We start from the raw sequence: 25,326 nt of genomic DNA, 5'->3' as shown, positions 1-25,326 counted from the left end.
TTTAATTTGTCAAAAAATTCACCCATGTTGACTATTAAATACATACATATTTAACTTATATAAAAGCATTTGAAAAAATTAGGCTTTTTGTACCTGTTTCTTCCCATTTTCTCATGGTCTTTGACTACACAGTGAATCTCTGCTCCAGAGTCCAGAGGAATCCCCTTCAGATCCCATTCAAAACCCTAACGAGTGGACACAACATAACAATAGCATGAAAATGTTATGACTGCATGTTAAAATATACATTTAATGCTCAAAATATAATATATACTTTAACATTGTCTCTGAACTGTTCCTAGATGTGATAAAGATGATTATAGAGTCATCTTTGCATGACAGTGTGATTCCCCTTGTACAGTCGGCTATGTTGTTACTGGAGTGTAGCTGTTTGCAAAAAAATGTAATGTAAATGACTTTGCTTAAAAATGTGTTTCCTTATTCAACAAATTTCTGGTATAGCTTTTATAATAAAAAAAAAAAAAACATTTCCATTCAGTCCGAAATCTGCATGTAAAAACATGGATGTAAAAATATTAATGAAAACCTGAGCAAATGTAAAGGGAAAAAAATGCATCACAAGTCAGATTTGTTCTTAAAAAAAAAAGAAAAAGAAAAAAAAGAAATCTACGTAATTAGTTCCTGGCACAGCAAATCTTGCATGCCTACAAGCAACATTACCTTTCTTTTTGTTGTCATAATTTTGTAAATACATGTTTTTAACCAAAATTGTTGAAGATCACAAAGTTACATATAAAACTCACCTCATTCCAGACTGGGTTGGGATTGTTTTTAATGACCTTAGTCTTCTTCTTTGACCCTGAAACAAATATAGCGAATGTTAGATAAATTGCATATAGTACAAGAAAGAGACCGTAGCTAACAATACCTTTACATATGCATGTAGAGAGATTTTAGGACACAAACTCAGAACTAACTGTTTCAGCGTTTAACCAAAGTACAATATTAGAAATTTTTGTAGATTTTCTTGAATTTAACATAGACGTTTCATACTTTGCTTCTGTCTGCATATTTTCGATGGTCACTTTAATTTTGGAATAATGTTGAAATTCTCTAGAAATAGGCCAAAAAATCATTAAAAAAAAGATTACATTGTAGCTAAGAATTCATTAAAGACTATTATGCTATAAAGAAACTGAAAGCGAACCCAATAATACAACAAGGTGCCGTGTTGTGCATAAAAGGTTCATTTAAAGTTATGGTTGATAGACTGAACTGGAAATGCAGGCTAACAGGGTGGTGGTAGTCTGGAAGGGCAAGAGATGGCTAAAAGGCTGGTAACAGGCTGAACAGGCTGGAAGCAGGTAGAGGGAGTCCCGGTGGTCACCACAAACAGAAGCGGATGAGAACCAGGTGGGGCAGCGTGGGCACAGGAACGCAAGGAAAACAGGCGGTACAGACAATGAGTTGGAATAGACAAGAAAAGACAATCTGGTGGAGACTGAGAGTGGAACATATCTGTTGCTAACTGGGCAGCCGCAGGTGAAGCTGCTCACCTAATTAACAGAGAGGAGCAGAGCAGCAGGAGGAAAACAGCCAGCTAAAACAAAAGACAACAACCAAAGGTAGTGCATGGCATACTGTGTTTTTTTAGAAAGCGCAGTATTTGAAATATTTGTCTGGATTGATTATTTGACATGTAAATATTTTAAGTAAAACACAGCAAAAAGTGATCTAAACTAGAACATTTTCAAAGACATTTTTAAAACATTCAAAAAAATCTGAGTTGAAATGTAAAATTATTATGCAACTGCATGATTTTGAAAAATTAAACCTTTAAAAAACTTGCCATAACTTTTAAAGTGAAGTCTTAATATACCTTATTTTTGCTTAGACCGGGAAATATGAATCTCTGCACAACCTCAGTATCAATTATCACTCGAAAAACGTCAACAAAAAAGAACAAGTGCTTAAATAATTTATCTTCAAGGTTGGAAGAAAGAAATTTGGGGGCAATGTAGAAAGAGATGTAAAGAAATCCTATCCCTGTTTGTCATGGAGTTTCCTTCCTGTTTTGCAGAACAAAGGGAACCAACAGCATCACTCTGCCATCATACTGATACATAAAAAGATTCAGATCTAATAATATTCTGGCACTGTATCACTGTTATTAAACATATTATGGAGAGGGATCCGCCTTTACTGATCACAGACTGGAATGACTCCTTCATGTTTATTGAGCTGCCCTTTGAGCTGTCTTGCATAGGGCATTATTGATACTCAATGACTGTATCAAATCTGGATTATGTCAAAACTATTCAGATCCAACTATAGCAAAATTTCAAAGCTTGTTTCCTATTCAAATAAAACCCTTTATCTTGTTAGGACTGGTGGTTCCAGTGACGGAGGCGATCATACAGGGAAAGGTCCGACTGAGGTGATTTTTCCATAGTTCTGCTTTTTCTCAAATACGGATGACAAATAAACAATGTCTTTATGTGTGTGTGTGTGTGTTTTATCTCTCTATCACTTCCTGTAACATGAAGTCCTGTGCTCTGATTTCCTGCCTGTCAGACAGAAAATGGAACAATGAACAACCAGAATATGTTATCAACCACAGAGGGAATCTGAACACCTAAATACAGCTCGGCTTATTTATACACAGGCCATTTCAGGACACCGTGACGAACTTTAAGCACACATGGGGACTTGAATCATCACTGGTTGCTGACAAAGACCTTATCATTATTTTTTAACAGTTTTAAGGAAAAAGAGGAACAGATCCAGACACAAAGTTAGATCTGTAGGAAATAAAAACAATGCTCATTGTCTTGTTCATGAGGCAGCTGGACACAACACCACCAATTGTCCCACAGTACCAGGTCCATAGATGATCTATCCAGCTATTATTCCAATTTCCAACTCTTAGGCTGAAATGATGCAGGTTACCAGTCCAAACTAATAAACGCAATAACCCCTCTTCAGCGATATTCTCCATCTCTTTCCAGCAGATATGTTGTAATCTAAGCAAGTTCTACATTTGCCGATAGTTGACCTCCCAAAAAAGTGAAAATTGCAAACCAAAAGGAGTCATTCTAAACCGGGGGGGGGTTTACCATAAGGCATTACTAGGCAGTTGCTAGGGTCCCACGTTCCTGGGGGTCCCATAAAGCTCTGTTTACATGTATGATTCATACAACTATTCCTTATTTGTGCGCATTAATTACATCTTTTGTTTTTGGTCCACACAAACAGCAGCAAACCATTTGAAAACAAACGATGGAAAGAGCAGTGTTGTAAACTTTGCGCATTTGTTGCTATATTTGGCGACTTTTCAGACCCTTCTAGCACTGTTATTTTTAAAAAAGCATCTAGCGCCATATCTAGCGACTTTTTTCTGCTTGTGGAGATTTTGGCAACAACCTATTAAAGCACCGAACTCTGGTCTCCAGAGCAAGTAGATTGATAACCCTGCCCCCAGTCTCCTCTATCTCTTCTGTTGTCATGATTCATGCAGCTATTATTTCATACAAATAAAAAATAAAGAACAGATAAGCAGATCATGGCTTGTTTACAGTGAAAATGAGGACTGGGTTATTTACTTTTGCCGTAGCCTTTTTGGAAACACAGGAAGGAGCAATCAGCTAAATGAGCTTAGCGCTTTCATTACTTTTGAGACAGCATTAAAAAGACAGCTGAGTACAAAACATATATGGGAAAACAACAAGTAAAGGGACAAGAAGAGAGGGACAAAATATAGAACAAATTATGTATGTCTGTTCTATTAAAATTTCTGTATCTGTTTAATGGGTCTGTTTCATGTGTTGTCTCCTCAATTCAGAGGGCCCCCTGCCTGTCTTTGCATAGGGCCCCAAATTTCATAAATCTACCCCTGTCAAAGCAAATATAAATACTTGAGTATCCCCATTTTTATACAGAGACACAACACTATTTAAAAATGTTTCCCTAAATGAAGAAACTCTAAACTTCTAATGGCCTTTATAAACTGTGAGATTTTAGCAAGAATATACAACTTTTGAATCACAAACTATGTGAAATTGATCAGATAAACTTTAATTCAGCATCAACTTTGATATGAGCACATTTAACAATTGCTTAGTATTTATTTTGCGTGCAACAATAATCAACTTCATTAATGTGACCTGCCACCCAAGACAGACAAAATAAAACAGTAGTAGTTGCAGCCTGTAATTGCAACGGAGCAAATCTTTTGAACAGGGGAAGGAGGAGAATGTGGAAAAGGTTGTGAACACGGAAAAAAGGCCAAATTGGGATGTCGCTGTCAGAATTGGAGCTTCATATTTTACTTTTTATCTATTAGCAGTTAGCATTTACAGTATATCAACTATATTCTATAATTTTTCAATAGATCTGATTAGATGAAAAGTGAAAAAGACCCAAATACAAGGACTGCATGCCGATAAAACGATGAGATGAAAAGTGAACTTCTATCAGCTGATTGATAGAAATAGGTTCTAGCAGCTGTCACAGTGACATTCCAAATATCTGAGACTTTACTGCAGGTTATCTTTGGTCACAGGATGCTGACACCACTCTCCTTGAACTTGTCTCATTTCAAAGTCATCACTAAAGATTTTTCCATATTGTTGATCGACATGTTTCTTCTATGATGGCCCTAAATCAAACAGTGTATTCAAGCCATCAAAAATAAGTCTAGCCATCCAGCAGAGGTAGCTCACTTCCTGATCTACTGTATATGTTAGGGATCTTGTCCTTTTGGTTATGACCCACCTTTTGTGAAGGTGGATCCACCCATACTATGACGGACCGAACCAACGACCTTTATGACTCCAGATAAAGTCTGTCCATCTGTCCCTCTGTCTTTTAATTCCTTGAATCTATTCAGTGAAAATCTACAAAAGGTTGTATCTCTCTTTATTCTGGGTATGTAGATGTTTGGTTTTAACAGCCTAATGCCTCTGTTAGGAAGTGGGTAAAACAAAACATGACTGCATCTCCTTTAATGCCAGTATGTAAGGTTAATATAAAAGACATTTATGTAGAAACTAACTAGGTGTCACATAAAAGGTAAAATTGCGGGGAGGATAAGAGAGAATTAAAGTTTCTGTTCTGTATTGAAATATTTTGACAAAATTATAAACCTTGTTGCAAATCAGTTAACTATTTGTACTAAATGACCTTTAATCACTTGGCTGTTTTCTTGAGGTAAAAAAACAAACACACTCTATCCTCCACCCCTTGTTATGCAAACCCTTAAAATTGTGTTTGCTTTCCTGTTTTTCACACTTCCATCATCCACTTTCAGGATGCAAACCAACACACAAAATTTGGACAAAAACACGGCCAAGAAAGCGCACACACATTCACTGAGTAGCGCCTACGTAACTGGACCTGTGTTCTTAGAGGATATCTTAAAAAACATCTCCACCCTTCCATACACAGGTCGAGAGGTTACATTATTTTCTATGTGTGTGAAGACCTAAATGTCCCCTTGGGTTGGTATCTTAGTTTGAATCTGAGAGGAAGTAACGCAGCGCTGACTTCCCGGCTGGTTCAACTTGGCACGTTTTCTGTCAAGTTCTTAGAATAGAACAGGGCACTGAGTGAACTGCGCATGGGAAACCTAAGTTTAGATATGCCTGGCCCATGTTTGTCTGTCTGTCAGTGTGCATTACTGCATGTGTTATCTTGGGATCTGAAGCCAGTGAGTAGCTTAGTCTTTTCTTGTGGCACCATTGTACACTAACACCATTAAAGAAATCAAATTTTGTACAATCGTCCCACTGCCTGGCAACAATTTCAGATTATAATCAGCACAGGGAAGAGATTATACATTTTTAATCTCTGTTTAGACAGGGGTGAAAACTTGTTTGTCAGGAAATCCTTTTTTTTGAGCACACAAACACAAGCACATGCTTAAAAACTCTATTGCCTTTGCATTTGCAGACACATGTGCACACTAAAGATGGAAACAACCCAGACTTAATACTTGTTAAATACAATGTGGGCCAATAGGGATCTCAGGCCAGAACTATTTATTTTCCAAATAAAGAAATCTGCTTCTAGACAAAGAGTATATATCTTATGTTCCAGTACTGACAGCAGCCCTCTTATCCATCCCTTCCTCCGTTTATATTCTAACTAGGATTTATTGCCTTCAAATGACAGCTCTGCTGGTTCTCCTCCCACTGTTTCCTTGCTGCTCTATCGTAATTTCTATAAATGGACATGGTATCTGTTTTCCACAGTTGAAGGACTTGTTCAGGCCCTGAATGGTTAAAGCTCACAAACTGTTTGGTAAAAAAAAATGTCTGTTAAATTACCAGGATAAGGCAAGTAAAGGTGCTGTCCAACACTGTTTACTGGTTACAATGCTTTTGCAAAAGTATTTCTTCCCTGCTGACTTTTCCATATGTTATTAAGTAACTATCAAATATCAAAGTATTTCAGTGGGACACACCAACACAAAAAGACGCATAACTGTAAAGTGAAAGAAAAATCTAATTGTTTTTCAGAAAAGATTATTTAGCATCATGTCAATATGAATGTAGTTATTCTGTGAAGGCCTAAGAGGTTTGTCACAAAAGGTAATTGAACAAACTTCATGTAGACCAAAGAATATGTGGTAATGCTGCCTCTTTTTTCCTCTTTGAGTTAATTTCATGTCTTATTTTTCTGATTTGGATTTACTTGTTATCTACTTTTCTTATTCAATTTAGCTTTGGTTAGTTCTTGGGTTGTTGTGTTGCATGTTTTTCCGAATATGTTTTGGTTTTGAGGTGACGTTACCACTCATACCCAGAGACCTCCACTAGAGCGGCACAGGTGTTCACCATTAGCTAAGCATAATGCAAACCAGGAAGCCGGTAATAAAAAGGTAGCTGTACAGTTGAAGGACCATGAAGCCGGACAGATCACAGGTGTAGCAGCGGCAGAGTGGTGGGACTAACGGACAGGTTGCTGTGGAGATTTATCCAACTGGTCGCCGTTGAGGAACGGATGGGTGTTGGAGTACAAGTGGCCGCATCAGCGCTTTCATTCTCCCATGCCAGTGGAGGATTGGCTGGCTGGCGACGGACAGGACTGCGTGCTGGAGAAGACACAACCCCCCCTTGGGCCAGCTAAGAGTTCATTCTTCCTTAAACAGACTTATCCATTGACTCTGCCGCTCATTACTGCCCTACATTTTCTCTTTTTCCTAAATTCTTTTTTTTTTTTTTTTTTTTATAAATTTTAGTTAACCTTTATCGGCTCATTCTTTTTAAAACCCTGCCCAAAGTCACTGAAGTTTGTTATTGAATAAATCTACCACTCGGTGGCCGCAAACACAATTCATGAATCAGGCAGGAAGGCTATTAAGGTTTTTAAAAACCTTTTTAAATCCCTTATTTGGAAAATCACATAGAGCTCTTTTTAGTCCATCTTCCAAATCATAAAGGGTCTGGCACAATTACAAATCTAAAGGAACATGGCTATCCACCAATGATGACAGGCTGGGACAGCAGAGCTTTATTTACCAAACAAGAGAAACTCTGTAAGAGTTGCAGAAACACACACTAAAGCTATTAGTTGGCATTTCCATAAATCTCTCCTTTATGAACAAATGCTCCCCATGGACCGATCTCCCTGCTTCACTCTGGTAAGAGACTTTGCAGCATTCGATGCAGGCCAGCAGATTCTGCAACAGTTTCTTCCCCACTGACATCAAACAGCTGAACTGTTGGCATGTCTGAGACTCGGCATCACACTGTTAACTGCAAACCAAAAGTACTGCATAGTTTCACCATATATATATTGATGCTCTGAACTTCCATATCAATGCATTTTTTGTACAACTTTTTCTCCCCCACTGTTTACATTGGATCGCTGCTGCACTTAAAAAGATGGAAATGTCATAAATGCTGTATGTAAAGAAATCTTATTTTGTATACACTTTGTGTATTCAAAATGACAAAAGTTGTCTAAGTCTAAATGAAGGCAGTAAGGAGAGACAGAAATAAGGAGTTTATGTGGACTTGCTAAAAGCCATGTAGGGGACACAGCTATGCAAATATTGATCAGAATGGAGTATTCCCTCAACAAAAAACAAAACTACCACTGTACAGTACAGTACATATCATCGAACACACCATGCCTACTGTAAAACATCATGCAGTTGGACTATGTTTCTATAGACTGAGCTAAATACAGAAAGATCAGCCAATAGAAGAGGCAAAACAATTTTAGCTTATAAGAGGGATTTAGATTAAAGATCTCATATCTTTAAATGGGGTAGATAAAGCACTGATTTAAATCCTATAGAGTCTGTGGCAAGATCTGAAAATATATAATTTTAATAACAAAATATGCCCTCCATCAAATCTGACTAAGCTGCAGGCATTTGCAAAAACATGAAAAATTTTTTAGCTTATAAATAGTTTCTAGTTGAAATGGAAATTCCCAAGAAGTTACATGACCGCACCAAATTGACCAGTTTTATTTGTAAAATAACAAATCCTCTCATAAAAGTTATGTTTAAGTAACTTTAGCATTGCTTTGTCAGTTTACGTTCAAGCTTTCGAAAGCAAATCCAACTCACATATCAGAGAAACCAACCTCATTAATAAAATTCGGTTTTTAGTTCCATGGTAGCTGTCACTGATGTAGAAAATGTTTTTTGCTGTTGAAAATATTAAATGGGAGCTGTAAATGACATAATTCCTTTTGCATTTAAGACTTGCACTGGTCTTGGTGGAATACTTTATTTTGCAGTCATATTAGTTGTAAGCTCAGGCTGCAGTGGGAAGGTAAATGTCTGATGGCACCAGGAAATTGTGGTAGGACAAAGGCAGGAAGTTAGGAGCAGAGTTCATCTCATTAAGGAGGCAAACACCAACTTATGGAAAGTACAGAAAAATACTTGGACAAACAAGAGGATGGGGGCAGGTAGATTGGCTGCTAAGACTTTGTTTGCCTTTCAGTCTTAAATTATCTCATTTATGTAAGCTGGAGGCTGAATGAAGCCAAAATATTTTGTTTCAATATATTAAATCATATTTTAGACCAGTGTAGCTTGATATAGTTTCTAATTAACAGCACTTCAGTTTCTAGATGTTAGAGGTGTACTCTGGTGGGGCAAGAACCGCTATAAATAAATAACGATAAACTAGGGACGTCCAGATCTGATATTGATAGCAAAAATCAGTCAGATATCAGCTTAAAAAGTATTATTAGAATATAACCGCCTGCATCTGATTCATCCAATATAAGCATGCTGCTACAATCACTTTGCTTCTGTTTAAATTTACCGTAACCCATTGGTTAATAATAAATGGATCAGCTGTTCTCATACCAGTTGCTGTTTATTATTGTTTTCTATTTGAGTAATATCAGTTTAAGCTTTTTCTAACATTCCAATGTACAAAATGAGTGATAATCGTAATTTCTTTTTTGTGCTGATATTGCATAGGATCAATTTTGCTCTACAAGCTGAATTGCTGGAATTGTATAGCAAATGAAGAAGTTATATTGTGAAATACCTTATAAAAAACATGTACTAATGCTGGTGAGTGTGGATCTTTGTTAGTTTATATTCGATTAGCTTAGCAGTCAGGATAATATATCTGATAAAATAATCAATTGTTCACTAACATACCGTATATAGAATTTATGTAATAAATAAGTGGCCTGTGTTTATATAGTCCTTTTTCCGGTCAGGAGACTTTACCAAAGCACTTTACACTACATTCAGTCATTCACCCATTCATTCACACACTGATGGTGGTAAGCTACATTGGAGCCACAGCTGACCTGGGGCTCACTGACAGAAGCGAGGCTGCTGCACACTAGCCACACAAGTCCCTCTGACCACCATCAGTAGGCAATTCAGGTGAAATGTCTTGGCCAAGAACACAGTGACAATGAAATCCGGAGCCAAGGCTTGAACCAAAAACCCTCTGGTTGCAGGGAAAACTCCTGCATGTGAAGCCAATGTCGCGCCATACATGCAAAACTTTTTTTTTTTACAGGCTGCCAAGAAAAAGTTTAAAAACATGCAGCTCCTAGCCAAATAGAACCCCTTTTTTCTCCAGAGATCTTTATTTGCTTAACTTTCTCTCTTCAGTTTAAACCACTGTGTGAAAATTTGACATTTCTTAATAGAAGACAAATCTTTTTTAAAGTCTTCTTCTGAGTGGGTCAGGTCTATGTATGCCTGATAATTCTAACAAGTAAAAATACCTGACTGCCTGAACCAGGTTAGCATGAACACCCAATCAAATTTTATTACAAAAAGGTTTTACTTGAGTCACACTGAGTTACCCTTTCAGTTACACGGCAGATTCACTTCTTCCCTTAATTTGGTTGCAAATCAAGAAAGTTGAACCAAAAATAATTAAAGAGATTGAACCAAAACTCAGAACCTGCTTTTTCTGACTCATGCCTAGACAGGTTGAAAGGCTGGAGTAGCACAAGAACCAGCATCTGTCCAGCCAAGATATGGAGTGAGCTCAGTGAGACTCAGATCATTTCTGATGTGGCAAAACTGACAGAGCCAATAGTATTTCACTTTGGACTGTTTTCTTTTTCTTATCTTTACTAACAGTAAGCCTTAATATAGTTTGGCGTTAAACCTTTTGCAACATAAAACTTAACTTAACTTAATTAACAATAGTGATTGTTTATCTTTAAAACCTTTTTTTTTAACTGTGTTCATGGTGCCATTTACTGTTTGTTTTTTTGTTTTTTGGTTATGAGCAAACATATCGTATCACCTGAATGAAATAAGTGGTTTTAATGACTTTGCAAACATTTATAAAATGGTCAGAAGGTAACTCAGTCATTGTGTTGGAGCAGTTGTATCCAAAACATTTAGGACATCAGCTGTTTAAAACTAGTGAGGTGTAACTAGAATTAGATAATAAGAAATTAGATTAATCTAATTACTAGACCTTACTCAGTCCTAATAATAAAAAAAACAGTTTCTGGGAGACATAAAATTTTGATTTGTGAATAGTGCACAAATGAGTTGGCTAATTAGCGGATTTGGACTGTTTATAGTCATAGTGACACTTATTTCTCTTAGAAATACTGCAAAGGAAAACTTAATCATCTTAGCAGCAATTACTAGCAATACTAATTTGCTATCTTAGCTCAATATTTTATTAGATAAACTAGTTGGATGTGTTGTTTTAACATGTATTGTAGTTTATATGAAAATTTTAACCAAACTAACATTTTAGCTGAGATTTAGTGGTTGGCATTATTGTTCAAGTAGTTAGATTGTTGTTGTTTTTTTCACAAACAAGCTAAAAGTTTAACAATTAAAAAGCATTCCGTAAAAGTTCAAGCTAATCTTAGCTTTAAATCAATTTAAAATTGACAAATTGCATCTTCTACGTTTATATCTATTTTTTTCTGTGACTTTTTTCACAAGCTCTTCTGCCTATCATTGATGGTTATGTTACCTTAAACTTTTCCCAAACTGAAAAAAATGGATTTTAGATATTTTATCTATCCAGATTAAAATTAATTGAATTACTTAAATCGTGTCAATTTAAGTGTAATTGCATAAATTGTTCAGTGGCAAATAAAGCTTTAATTGATCGGGGCCTAACATAAATAACATTGTCTATTTCTCTGTAGGATACTGTTGCTGGAACTTAAGTAACAAGTTAAGCCTGATTTAAATTATTTTCCATGCTTGCTGAAATGTTTTGATTAAATCCTCGAGCAGAAAGTTAACAAAACCAGGAAAAGGGCACATTTTTAGAGAAATCTTATGGTCATCTCAAAAAAACCCAAATTAATGGGACTAAAACCTTGAATTTAGTAAGCTGGATATATATTTTTTATATTATTCTGCGAATCATGCTCCACCTTTGCAACAGCAGCTTTTGGATGATTTGACATACTTTCACCAGAGCCTCAAACTGTTGTCTTACCTCTAAACGTGACACTGGCCAGAGGGTCTGAACGTCTCAAGTTGTTAGCCCTCTGAAGGACGCAGCGTAACATGGCTAAAGCAGATTCAAACAAGGCTCTGAAGACTGTAAAGCTGAGAGAACTCCCTCAGAGTTCACAGTTTCAGATCTGAATGAATGAAAAGTGGCTGAGTTCAGAGGAAGGATCCAGGACCTTACATAACCAAAAAAGTGATCTATGTAATAATAAAGAGGCATTCACAGAAATGGACCTTGGGTGGGCTGGTAGAATGAAGACGTCCTTTGCTGCTTATAAAAAGATCTCCACCAGATGAAGTTTTTGATCCCAAAAGCTGAAGCTGATATTCCACAGATTGTTCTCCACCCTTGGCTCTGCTTAGATTAAAATCTACAGAATACAAGCTCCTTTTCTAAAGCGATCTTTATGGTTTCTGTCTTGTTCTGACCCTCTCTGAATCTACTGTGGGGAAAAAAGAACCAAACACGCCTGTCAGGAACGCACACCTCACATCCAAAGGAAATCTCAACATTTCCTGTGCTCTTTTCCTGTCTTATCTCCTGAATGTTTCCTTCTCAACCAAATATTTGCCAGAATAATATGTGTTTTTAGTCCCTTTGTTCTCCCTTTAACTCCCTTTTTTAACTTGTTTCTTTGGTAAATGCTAGGTCTGATATTAGTTGCATGTTTTTTTAGCGAGTCGGCTAAAAGTCCAGTTGTTTCCAAAACCTCTCAAGCTACATTATAACCTGTTAAAACTTTAAAGTATTTCCCGGAATCTGGGAAAGTTTGCTGTTTTTTTGTTTTTTTTCTTGAGATATTAACAAAAATGTATACATCACCACGCTTAGTGAAGATTGAAAATAGAAAACTATAACATTTATTTAAGGCAGTTATTGGTTTATAAAACATAGTTATATACAACAGGATTTGGCTACAACTAAACATCAGTTACCTTTTCAGACAGATTGTCTGACCAACCTTCATTCGAAAATGAATCATATTTTATCAAAAATCACTTTTGCTAGAAAAACTAGCACACCCCATAACATAGTGTCACCTACTGGTGACAAACTCTATCTACAATTTAGATTGTATATAAAAGAACATTGACACTGAGCCGAGAAGTTAAAATTTAAATATTGTGGGGTATTGTGACTATTTGAAAGAGATACAGAAGAAAAATTGATAAAAAAAAATAAAAAAATGGGATATCCAGTCGTTTATTTCTCATGAATTTAATCCGATATATTTCTATCTAAAAGATGATGGATGGATGTGGATAGTTCTTGCTATTCAAACATTTTTTTTATGTCGTTAATCTTTCTTGGAAGTTATTTAGGCTGCTTTTTTCATTTACAAATGTGTTCAATTGTATTCAATCTCTGAAAGCCAACTTATGCCACTCTGAGGAGAAAATTAAAGTTGAAGTGGGGACAGGGACAGTCTCAATACTTTTTTGCATTTGACTTTTTTATTTTAGAGATGGTTGGAATTATCCATCCATCCATCTTCTCCCGCTTGTCCGTCAAGATCATGGTGGGGCTGGTGCCTAACGCAAGGAATCTATGGGTGTATGGAGAGTTACATCCTGGAGAGGTCACCAGTCTATCGCAGGGCAAAACAAAAACATACAAAGATGTACTCCCATTCATACGCACTTACACCTAAGGACACTTAAGAAATGCCAATTAACAAAACAGTCATGTTTTTGCACTGTGGGATAAAAGCTGGAGTGCCAGGAGAGAGCCCTCCCATGCACAGGGAGAATATGCAAACTCCATGCAGGAAGACCCTGGTCCAGGGATCAAACCCTGGACCTTCTTGATGTGAGGAAATAATAATTTAATTACAAAATTTACTACAAAAGTAAACCACCGTGCAGCCCCGGTCAGATCTAGACTGTCAGGTCTAAGCACCTAAAACATCATACATACATACAGGGAAAGAAAGAAGGGACAGAGACAATTAATTTTGTTTTACTCGTGAGGAAAGTAGGAATTGCACAGTTAGAGATCTCCACCCCAGTCTGCCGGTCCCCGCGTTCTCCTCACAATTTATTGAAGTCAGGGGTTCCTGCTTACAACAGCTGAGACTACACCAGGGAGGGGAAACAAGACAAGGAATTCAGACTTGCAGTCTCAGTAAACATATCCTCTAAATCTCAGGGTTCAATCAAAGTTTAAGTTGTTGTAGCTGTTGACCATAGTTCAGCAGGTTTAGTGCAGCTCGTAAATCAACCACAACCTCCCCAAAAGCAAGTCCACAAATTAAAGTATACTTTAGAAAAGGTGGCTATGATCACATGAACATAGCACACAGCTTTATGCACTACACAGATACACTAATATACAATTATTCTAACATAGACAAACCATTTTTTTCTGTCTATAAATAGTGAAAACAATTTAAGGCCAATTAAAGAAGTCTTTAATTGGCCTTAATTTTTTCAATAATTCTTTAAAAAATCTTCCAAATTTCCATATAAACAAGTTATAAATATACCGGTACCAGATTAGTGTTGATAAAGGGACTAGTATTACTATAGATTGCATGACTACTTTCTTATGTTTTTAATGATCAACATAAAAATAAATTTTTAAATCAGCTTTTTCACAGTTATGAAAAGGCATGAAGAGAGACACATGCTCACAAACACATCAATCTCTGTTATCTACCCTAATTGGATGAGGTTTATTAACGTATATTGAAAAAAATATATAATTCTTGCAGCACAAACAAGCAAATGGTTTTGATACCAATTATGTTGAATTGGAGAAAGGTTGAGCTGATAACTTAATTCAGGCCTGATGATGCAGGCTTAATTTCTTAAAGACAAAACACATATAGGTGACACTGATGATATCAAAACTGTCTGCTGCATATTAGCATTCTTATGGAAAGGATTGACATGCATAAGAGTCCCATGGGGTGAGGTGTACTATGAGAGGGATGTAATTGAAACAACAGGAACGTTTTTTTTTTTTGGCTAACATTAACAGTTAGTAAGAAAATAAAGGGTAGTGGAATAGGCTAATTTCTGGGGAAAAAAATACTAATTATTTAGTCAGGACTGCTAGCATTTGTTGCTGACAGATGAGCAGTAAATGAGTCAACAACTGATCAGGATGTGTTTTATTCAGGTCCAAATGTTTGCCTGGATAGTCATAAGCCTACATCACACAATGAAACCATAGTGCTTGAACAGTATCAAAACTTTAAAGTCAGAGACAAGTAGAACAGGGAGCTCTATTAATGCATCGGCTCATATTACAGGTAACTGAGAGGGGGGCAGTGATCTAATAATAGCAATGAAAGCAATGAAGAGAGGGTGAAGATAGAGGGCTGTTCCATTGATTGAAAAAGGCTATTTATTCTATTTTATAATTTTTTTTTTAAAGGTAAACTTGTGAGTTTCATTAAACACATAATGAAATATTAACTCTGGTAATTTAACCAATAATGACTTAAACCTATAGTGAATACCTGCTCTAATGGGTTCATGTCACCAAAAAAAAAAAAAAACTGAGGTAATAATCCTCTGACAAAAGGAGAAAAGATCCTGAGTTAACTCACAGCTTCAGCTACTGAAAGCTAGAAACCAGTGACTATGGCTGAAATCTCTGTGTCATGATGGACTCAGACCTGACCTTCCAAAGGCACATAAAGGTAGTTACTAAATCAGCCTTTTATCACCTGAAGATCATCTCCAGGATTAAAGGACTAATGTCCAAGCAGGTGAAAAACTCAGTCAGGCATTTATCTTTAGTAGAATTACTGCAACAGTGTGTCCACAGGTTTACCTAAAATGTCCTTAAGACAGCTGCAGCTGATCCAAAACTCTGCTGCCTGCGTTCTTACTAGAACAAAGAAAGTAGAGTCCACCAGCCCGGTTGTGAAGTCCTTACACTGGCTTCCTATAGTTCAGAGAATAGAATTTAACATCCTTCTGCTAATCTACAAATCAGTGAATGGATCAGCAGCTCAATACATAACGAATTTGTTGTCAGTGTACAAACCTGCCAGACCAATCCCCAAACATGGAGAGGCAGGATTTAATTCCTATGCACCACTCATCTGAAACAAACTCCCAGAAGACTAAAAGTGAAAAGAAAGCCTTAGTGCCTTTAAGTCAAAGTTAAAAACATATTTGTTTAAAATTGCCTTTGACTGTTAAAGTTTAGCTTGTAGTGCGTTATTATTGTTTGAGGTTTTGTTTGGTTTCTTGGTGGGTTTTTTCCTTACAGGGTGGTGGGCTGATTTGTTACAGTTGGTACTCCTTGTTGGAAATCAGCAGGGTCCTTTATATTGCAGCAGTTTCCTGGAGCAAGCTGCCAGTTGGTTCTGCTCTCTAAGTGGTATACAGGTCAAACTCAGCGATCTAAGCTCCAACTGAGTCCTCCTAACTCTTCCTTGCTCTCATCCTCCCTTCCACAGAACCCCCAAGCTTGCTTGGATCAATCCCACTTCCTCCCTACAGGACCCACTACCCTGCCTATCCACCCTCCATCCAGCACAAGACCGTCCACCGGAGAGAAAAAATCAGAAGACACGGGTTCTTCTTCACTGCTTCAGAACAAGTTCCTTTCATCTTCTCTGGTCAATTGTGTGAAACCTTCTTCACCATTTCTCTGAATAAACCTTCAAAATCTGCTTTTGGGTCAGTTATTGTCACTTGTTTAAGAGTCTCTGGTTCAAGCAGCTGTCATGATCTTGGCACCTTTAGGCTGGGTTTTCTCCTTGTTGCTTTCTTCTGCTTTGCTCTTGCCTGCACTCATTATCCCTTATTGTATTCACCTGTTCTTGCTGCTATTTAAGCCTCTGGACCCTAGCTTTTGGAGCCAGATTTTTCTAGACCCTAAGCGAGAGTAAGTCTAGCATTACCTGTGTTTAGTTCTACTTGTTTCTGATCTGTTTCTGCCCCCCGACTTCTGAGTTTTCGACTGCCTGTTCTGTGTTTCTGGGCTGTTACCTGGATTCTGCATGCTGTCGACCTGTTTTCTGACTACGGCTTGGATTTACCATCCTGGCTCTTTCGGTTCCTATGCTTGCACTAGCTGCTATTTGATGATTGACAGTCTTCCCCAGCACTTAATGTTATGCTAATGTGTAATATTTCAAGGGTGTTGGATCTGGGACAAATCTAAAACATGAAGAACAGTGTCCCTAGTAAAGTACCCAGGGTGACAAGATCCAGAATATCTCTACTTTGCTCTTATTCTACCGTGCCTCTGTGTTATCATTGTCTGCTTTGCTGTAACTGCTGCAACTGCTGATGATGTAAAATACTGGTTGAAACAGTGTTGGCACGTAACAGAGCACCGTGATTCCGAGGTATGTGCACCAAACCAAATAAAAAATGGGAGACCATTTGCCTGAGAAGCAGGATTGAGACTCACCATTGTACTGGTCAGGTGAGTTTGTTGGCCCATCAATTTACTCACACTGTGGTGAATAAAGAAAACATTTTAATCAAAAATGCTAGGGGAGGGGACTATTCCTTCTGTAAGATTAAATCAGCATCTTTGTACAACTTGTCAGCAAAAAGGAAGCACCATGTGCTGTAAAGTGTCCTGGGGGACAGATGAGCTTAAAAAAACCCAGTGGACAAAAACAAGCAGAAATCATTTCTGACTGGAGGAAACTCTCTAGGGATCTGAATGCATTTACTCTAATATCACAATAGAGCTTTGAATTACTAAGTGATAGTCCAGTTTTGTTTATATCTACAGTAGATGCACTGACTAGAGCTGAACGTCTTTTGAATTTCTCCCGCATTTTCAAATGGGCTTTACTTCAAAATCAAAAGCCACACAACCAAAATATAATTTCTTTTAACTCAACTTTCCGCTAACATACTTGGATACTAGAGGAACAAGCGGAGAACAAAGTGACATTTATAGACAGATCAGTGCAAAAGCTTCTTTAATGGTAATGCCAAAGGGGGGTGAAATGAGCCAAGCCAAAAGGCAAAGCTTGCGATTTAACGGTAGGTTAACGTTCCTACCCTCACCTTTGGTCACCTAAATCTGGACAATTATGAAAAGAACAAGATCTTGGGTACAAGTGGCTTAAATTAGCTTTACGTGCAGAGTGGCTGGGCACTCCCATAGAGATAGGGTGAGGAGCTAGGCCATCTGGGAGAATCTCAGGGTAGAGCTGTTTCTCGACATAGAGAGGAGTCAGCTGAAGTAACTCACGCATCTGTTTTAGATGCCCCCTGGCCCAGGGGATGACCCAGGACATGTTGAAGTGACTATGTTTTTCTGGACTGGCTCTTTAACAAGCTGAAAGAGGTGTCTGGGAGGCTCTGCTAAGACTACTCTCCTTCCAACATTCTCCTGTATAAGTGGAAGAGATGTGGGATTAAATCGACACAGCACTCCAAGACCAGTCAGCCTTTTTTTAAGCATTGACATTTTATTGCTTCCCTCTCTGTGAAGGTCGTCAATAACAGTCTGCTGACTACGTATTAAGTCGGCAGTCCCCCCACATATTTTGAATATGTTGGTTATAATATGGCCAGAAAATATTTACAATAAAAAATGCTGTTTATAGTTCAATGCAGTTTTGAGAAACTATAAAGGTTTTCCCAAAGCTTTATGCAGTAAAATCCACAGAAAATAATGCCTGACATATATCGGTAGAGATGGAGAAGGGAAACCCAGACATCGCACTGTAAAACAACACTACTCAGATCATCCTGGGAGATCCTGAAATCTTCCAAGTCAATGAGGATTTATATTCTCCTTGCAGTCGATTCCAGGTCTGATGCAGTAACATCAAAGTGACATATTGATTAGATTGAATTGTCTGATTGAATTATCTCATATGACTCTTCTTCAAGTTTCCTGGATGAAGCAGCTTTTTACCCAACCTGGTAAACCACTGAGGAAGTTAACTTTAGCTAGCTATATGCAGGATATCTTTCTTGATCCAGATTTTGAGACAATGGGTTGGGTCAGAACTGTCATCTGCAGAAAAAAAATGAAACTTCTTAGCTTTCAGAAACCCACCCCCTTCCTCTTCATTACAGCATCATCACATCACGTTGTTGAACACATAGAAGCAGGCACGTGCAGAGGGGGGGGGGCTAAGGGGGCTTGAGCACCTGCCCCTTTTGCTCCATGATCCCAATGTGCCCTTTTGGTCCTTTTTTTTTTTTTTTTTTTTTTTTTTTTTTTTTTTTTTTTGACACATGTACTGAAATTATTATTATTATCTATTTTTTTTTGGCAAGAAAAACAATACAATAAGCCCTCCGGTCACATTGTTACCGTTGACCTTTTGCCGGTGACGACGCACTTGCCTCTCGCACAGTCAGATAAGGCGGCCAATTGCGGAGCTAAAGGTAGCGAACATTCCACATTACACTGTGGCTGCTGCTCATTTGGCCCTAAGCAAGATCAACCATGATCGGACGGATGGCTATGTCTTCAGTCCTGCACCACCTCTCCAATGTCAACCTGAATAGACATGTAAGTGAAACCAAATGAGCCCCATGGATGATGCAGTATTGTTTGATCTAAAACACTGTTTACTCTGTGCTTTTAGTCTTTTACATTGAAAATTATGTTTTTTAATTCACAAAAAAACTGTTCTGTAATGATTACAGAACAGTTTTTTTGTGAATTAAAAAACATAATTTTTGGTGAAAATACTGGAGTAGGCTTCCTACTTGTCAGACAACGGAAAACTTTGAACGTTGTATAATTTCTCTACTTTAGCAAAGAGTAGCGGTTTAAACGGAGGAAAGTATAGGACGCGGCGCGCCTTTCTCTGAAGAACTACTGAGCGGGAGGAGACAGCCAGGTGAGGAAAAGCTGTTCTTATCTATCGATTCAGTATTTTTATCATACAGACATTAGGCTGTTGTTCTTGTGCTATGAGCTAGCTGCTAGCTAATGACTTTGCTAGCAAAGCAAGATAACTAAAAAGCTTCCCTGTGTCGTTAATGATAGTAGGACATTCTTCAGTATTACTTATGCAATAGGGGCACATCGCCCGTCAAAAACCTATCATCTCCATAATGGATATATGTCTGATTTTCTAATTTCCTTTGCTGCATGATGTACATTGCATTTATTCTAGCGTTAGGTAAATGTATCTTAAAGGACTCCTCATCCAGAACTACCATGATAGATATATGATAGATATAATGTAAGAAGCTGGTAAAAACAAAACTGCGCAGCTTATGCAAGGAGGATCGGTTGTCAGACCTTCTTTTGTTGGCAATCGTGAAGGGTGTGCCAATCATTCACAGTGAGGTTATTAACATTTTTAAAGACATGGCTAACAGAAAACTGCTGCTGTGAACAAAAGAGAACAAAAATAGCAAAAATGTTTAAAAGTTGGAAATTTGTTTTTAAACAGTTAAATCACCATGACGGAAAATAAGTTTTTGGATCATAATCTTGGATTTAGTTTGGGGGAAAAAGAAAGGCAAGAGAATGAAATAAATAAGACATTGACCTTCACTTAACACAGAAAAGATGAGACAATGAGGAAAAAAAGAAAAGAGAAACTGACAAGAAAATACGAAGAGGAAAGATTGAAGAAAATGTATATAGGTACAAAATACACTAAGACACAAACAGAGTAGGCTTTTCTCATGGTGACATGCATTAATAAAATGTTTGTTTTGTTCTTTTTTTTCTGCAGTTCCACGTTAAAGTTTGATGCAGCAGCTCTGCTTTTCTGAATGGACCGTCTCCATCTCCACTGTCAGTACAGCAAACCAGGCAGACATTCTTTTTTATAGATTATAGTACACTAAAAGGTTGCATTGTGCCCTTGTATGCATTTTTAACAGTTTAATTCTGCAAAGACAAAATATGTCTGGTGGTCCAGCTCTGATTTACATCTTTGGCTAAATTGCAGGTTTGAATATTGTAATACTTTCCTATAACAAAATAGACCTGCAGAAAGAAATTACTAATAAAATATTTTACATATGCATAGTTCTATGTAGAGATTTCCCTTAGCTTTGATTGTATGTCTCACAATTTTGTAATTTATCATTGTTCATTAAACTCTGAAAGCTATGTGACTTTTTTAATATTCTGTCCTAAAATGCGATAAGATGTGCAGGCACACATTTACCTTTAATGATACGAGGATCCGATCAGATTTAGAGCTACTTACAGTAGGTACACCATATTCTACTCCCACAAAATACCCTGAGTATCAGGGTCCTAGGACTTTTACAGATCATTGACTCACATGAAGCTGATACGTAACTCCAAAAAGGTTAAAAGTAAAATACTTGGACTTAATTCTTTTGTGGTAAAAAACTATTTGTCCTCCATCAGAAAAAAACTTTCCTAATTCTAGGCAAGTTATGGAGAATAAAGTTCTAATCGTCAAAGCTGCTTGGGAAGAGCTGTTCAGCAGATCTGAAATCACATGCAGAGTGGAATTCCCCATACATACAATGGGTCACTGGTAATCCCGTTGTTATTACAGTGCAATCCATTTACTTCAGGAGTTGAAAGTGGGATGTCAGAGTTAACATCATCCCAGAGTTCTTTGCTGCGGAAATATGTTATACAAAGATCAATAATTTTATAAAGTGTAATTTTGTCAATATGGGAAAGGTTTTTAATTCTAAACAAACTTTCACACAACGTGGGTTCAACCTAAGGACAAAATTCCCTGATACTAACTGAATAACGTGGTGTTTGTAGTTCAACACAGTGATCTTTGTTCAGACATCTATAAAAAGAAACTAAAAACAATTTCTCTACATATGACTCAATAGAGAGCTAGTTTAAAAAGCCCCATGTTGTAAAGGGAGTTCCATCTGTAAGCAAATGTAGATATGAAAACCTGAAAGCTGAAGTCTGACCAATTTTTTGTTTTGTTTTTTGCTTCTCCTTTTTTTGGTTTAAAACCATGCAGGATGTTTGAGGTGTAATCCTCATGAACCCAAAGTTTGATTTTTGTCAGGACTCCTGTCTGTGTGTTTGTTTCTGTGTTTGTCTCCCTTCCTCCACCAGGAGGCGCCTAGCTCTGGTCCGCCTCCTCACACACCTGCTGATGGTTTCCTCGTTAACGGAGCGTTCTTAAGCTGCTGACTGCCACTACCTTGATGCCAGAGTGTTTGCCAGTTTGGGGTACTCTAGCCATGCTTAGTTTAACAGAGTCTAAACTGAGTTTTTGTTTGCCAGTTTTGGGTACTCTAGCCAAGCTGAGTTTTGCTGAATCAAAATGACTTCTTGTCTACCTGAGCTTTAAACATTGTTTTTTTCGTTGCCTCTCGGCAGGAAAGTCATCCCGCAAACTGGATTTTTCTGACCTTCTCTCCCTGGAAGGATCAACTGAGCTACAAACTGAGCTGGGGTTCAAACCGGAGGTTTGGATCCACTTTCCCCATAGATCGTTTGAGCTTCTCACTGAGAAAGGGATTTATCTCCACTACGACCCATTCAGGTACCGCAGGAAATCTGAGTGGCAGTCAGTTTCTCCATTCAACTATAACAACCGCAATCTGGGTAAACCCTGTTCTGCCCTCCACCGAATCCGACAAACACCGGAACTACAGCATGCAGACTGGAATCAAGGATTCAACAACTTCTCTGGAAACGAGTCAAATTTCCCACTGAGCCGGAACTAACCGCTGTGTCTTCCCCTCACTTCTCAGTTCCGGTTGAGCAGTGTTCAGAGCAACACTTCTCTCTGAATTATCTCTTCAATAAAACCTGTTAAACCTTTTCCCTGGTCTCCCTGTTTGGTCTTCTGCATTTGGGTCTGAACCTTAGTAAAATCATGACAGATTTGGGAATTTGTCAAAGGAACATCATCCCTCAATGGGTTTGATATAGTTGGCCTCTTTCTTAAAAATAGGGACTACCCCTCCATGCCTGCCACTCTGCTCACCATGTGACTTTTAAGAGTCATATCAAAAACAAGAATCCAACAATATCAAAAGCTTTCAGTATTTTACTCTGCTGGGCAAATATTTTAAATTACCATGGTATTAAAAAAAACAATAATTCAAAAGTTAAAAAAACTTGAATAAACAATCAAATTAAACTTGGAGGGATGTTAAAAATAAAACTTGGGAAGTGGCCGGTCAAATAAACTTTTCGGTTTTGCAACGTCTTGTTTATTCAAGGCCAACTGGTGGACCAGCTGCCCTAATAATGCCATATATCATCCCTGTTCATGCTGGCATGAAAGGGAAGAGTGTTGAGGTTCCCAAAGGATGAGCACTGCTGATAGAGCCGTAGTAACTATGGACACAGTCAGACTTTACAGGAAACACACTGGTATTCCTCTTCCCTATCTGTCATTGCACCCTTAATTTAGCTGCTCAGCCTTTCCCATCATCCGAACATCTTTTCCTCCCTCTATGCCTCTCTTTCTATGTCAGCCCAACCCTAAAAAACACCAATATCCAAAGGGGTGTATTAAATGACCTAGCAGCTATTTCAGAGTTTAGTGTCAACAGTTACGTGCAAGCAGAGATGCTTTGGTTTTTATTCCATTAAATTTCTTCACTTTTCTCTTTTGGTTGACTCAGACAAACATCCATACCTTCATAGGTGACGCTGCAGTAGGCATCACTGACGTCATTGTCGGGAGTTTGTAGACGCTCAGCACATAGAATAAAAACACGCAACATTGTTCAAACACAGACAGGCACAGATCCTTTAGATCCCGTCAACACAAACAGACACGCTGTGGTCCATATGAGGGCACCATAAATCCAAAAGGCATATCTTGAAAACTAAGGGAGATTCAGTTGAGCACGGCGAGAGAATGAATAAGGACTTAGAGGATGACTGGTGCAGCTGCAGCGCTCAGCTGTCTCACCCTGCCAACCCCCAAGCACTTGCATAGCTGAGCCATAGTGCAGAAGCTGACTCATGCACGCATACACACCATCCCTTCAATCACTGCTGGCTTAAAGGGGTACACACACAACCAGTGGTATATTTTTCAATATTTTTTCTGTTCAGCCACATCAAAGAACCACATTTCCAATTTGGATCTTGTTGGTAGACATATAGCTAGAATACCTTTGAGTAAATAAATGACTTGTTTAACTAAAAGCTGATGGTACAAGAAGTAGCTCAAAGATGGGAGGGAAGTGCAATCAGGCAGTTTTTTCATTTCAAAAAGTTTATTTCAAACCTGCACACATTTTATAATACATACAATGACAAACAATACATATGCATGGCTTGAAAGTTACCATAACATCCAAAATGTTTCCCTTTAGATGATGTCTTTAGCACTTAAACAGTTGACAAGGCTTGTATCAGGGCTCCATTGGATCACAAGTCCATGTTCCAGGCCATGAACATCATTTTATGGATTTACAAATATCTAATAAGGCCAAAAAATGTATTTATTTTTAAATCAATACAGCTCATTATGTTCAATTTAGACTCAAACTGCACACGCTTAAAGAACTTGTTAAGGGAGTGACCTGCTATGTGGTATGTTTTCTAAACACTCTGCCTTGATTTACAGTTATGAAAAATGAGCTTGCATAGAGGCATCACGGGGTTGCAGTGGGTAGCCCTGTTGCCTTGGAGCAAGAAGGTTCTAGGTTTGATTCCCGGCCCGGGGTATTTCTGCATGTAGATACATGTTCTCCCTGTGCATGTGTGGGCTCTCTCTGGGAACTCCGGCTTCCTTCCACAGTCAAAAAACATGACTGTTAGGTTACCTGGCTTCTCTAAATTGTGAGTGTGTGTGTGTGTGTGTGTGTGTGTGTGCAAGGAGTGCCCCACCGCGACCCTGATTGGACTAAGCGGGAGAAGATGGATGGATGGATGGATGGATGGATGGATGGATGGATGGATGGATGGATGGATGGATGGATGGATGGATGGATGGATGGATGGATGGATGGATGGATGGATGGATGGACGGATGGACGGACGGACGGGGCTTGCATAGATGATTTGTAAAGCTGAATGTTGTGTTTTGGTTAACAGATGGATCAGTTCCTCTGTCAAATGAGAGAGATGCAGGGTTGAACAATGTGTAATTGTACGACTTAAGACATGTTTTAGTGTTGACAATAAAAGTTTGATTTTCGTCACTCAGACTGTATAGTGGTACATTTTAGCTCATTCAGTTGTAAGACATGCATCATGATGAAACAAATCCCTGCTTTGAGTTGTATGGGTTGTTTCTTAGAGAAGAATATAGCCACTGAGCAAAAATTGCTTGAAAAGACATTGAAAAGACAACATGATTTACGTCCAAACGACGTCTACAATTGGTTGAAAAGTGAAAAGTGAAAAGCCTTCTTTTTTAATACAGTTGAAAAAACATAACGCAACATTGAAAACACAACTTTCAACGTCTATTATTGGACTAAAATGGGACAAAATCAGACTGACCAAAACAATCCAGTTTTGAACAATTTTTTCTAGACTAAGTCAAGACTATGACAGACTGACCAGATTTAGCCTAAAAACCAAT

At 37.9% G+C, this 25,326-nt stretch overlaps 1 protein-coding gene across 5 annotated transcripts in view; it reads right to left on the bottom strand.

The window, feature by feature from the left end:
• The window catches only part of dysf (dysferlin, limb girdle muscular dystrophy 2B (autosomal recessive)), a 108,837-nt gene extending 85,111 nt beyond the window's left edge, over window positions 1–23,726 (bottom strand). For 4 of the 5 annotated variants that reach the window (XM_038286440.1, XM_038286436.1, XM_038286437.1 and 1 more), the window contains exons 1-3: window positions 23,422–23,726; window positions 765–820; window positions 94–185 (exon numbers count right to left, since the gene is read on the bottom strand). In XM_038286440.1, coding sequence (XP_038142368.1) covers window positions 94–185; window positions 765–820; window positions 23,422–23,509 — 236 coding nt within the window. In that variant the 5' untranslated portion in view covers window positions 23,510–23,726. Of the gene's footprint in view, window positions 1–93; window positions 186–764; window positions 821–11,885; window positions 12,342–23,421 lie in introns of those variants that run through there. The other variant, XM_038286438.1, reaches the window with a different exon arrangement.
• Window positions 23,727–25,326: the final 1,600 nt, after the last annotated feature.

Source organism: Cyprinodon tularosa, unplaced genomic scaffold (assembly GCF_016077235.1).
Source record: "Cyprinodon tularosa strain WSP-4 unplaced genomic scaffold, ASM1607723v1 ctg225, whole genome shotgun sequence".
In the NCBI taxonomy this organism is placed as follows: Eukaryota; Metazoa; Chordata; class Actinopteri; order Cyprinodontiformes; family Cyprinodontidae; genus Cyprinodon; species Cyprinodon tularosa.
Note: the sequence above shows the minus strand (reverse complement) of the source record. Positions and strands in the feature narration are given on the sequence as shown.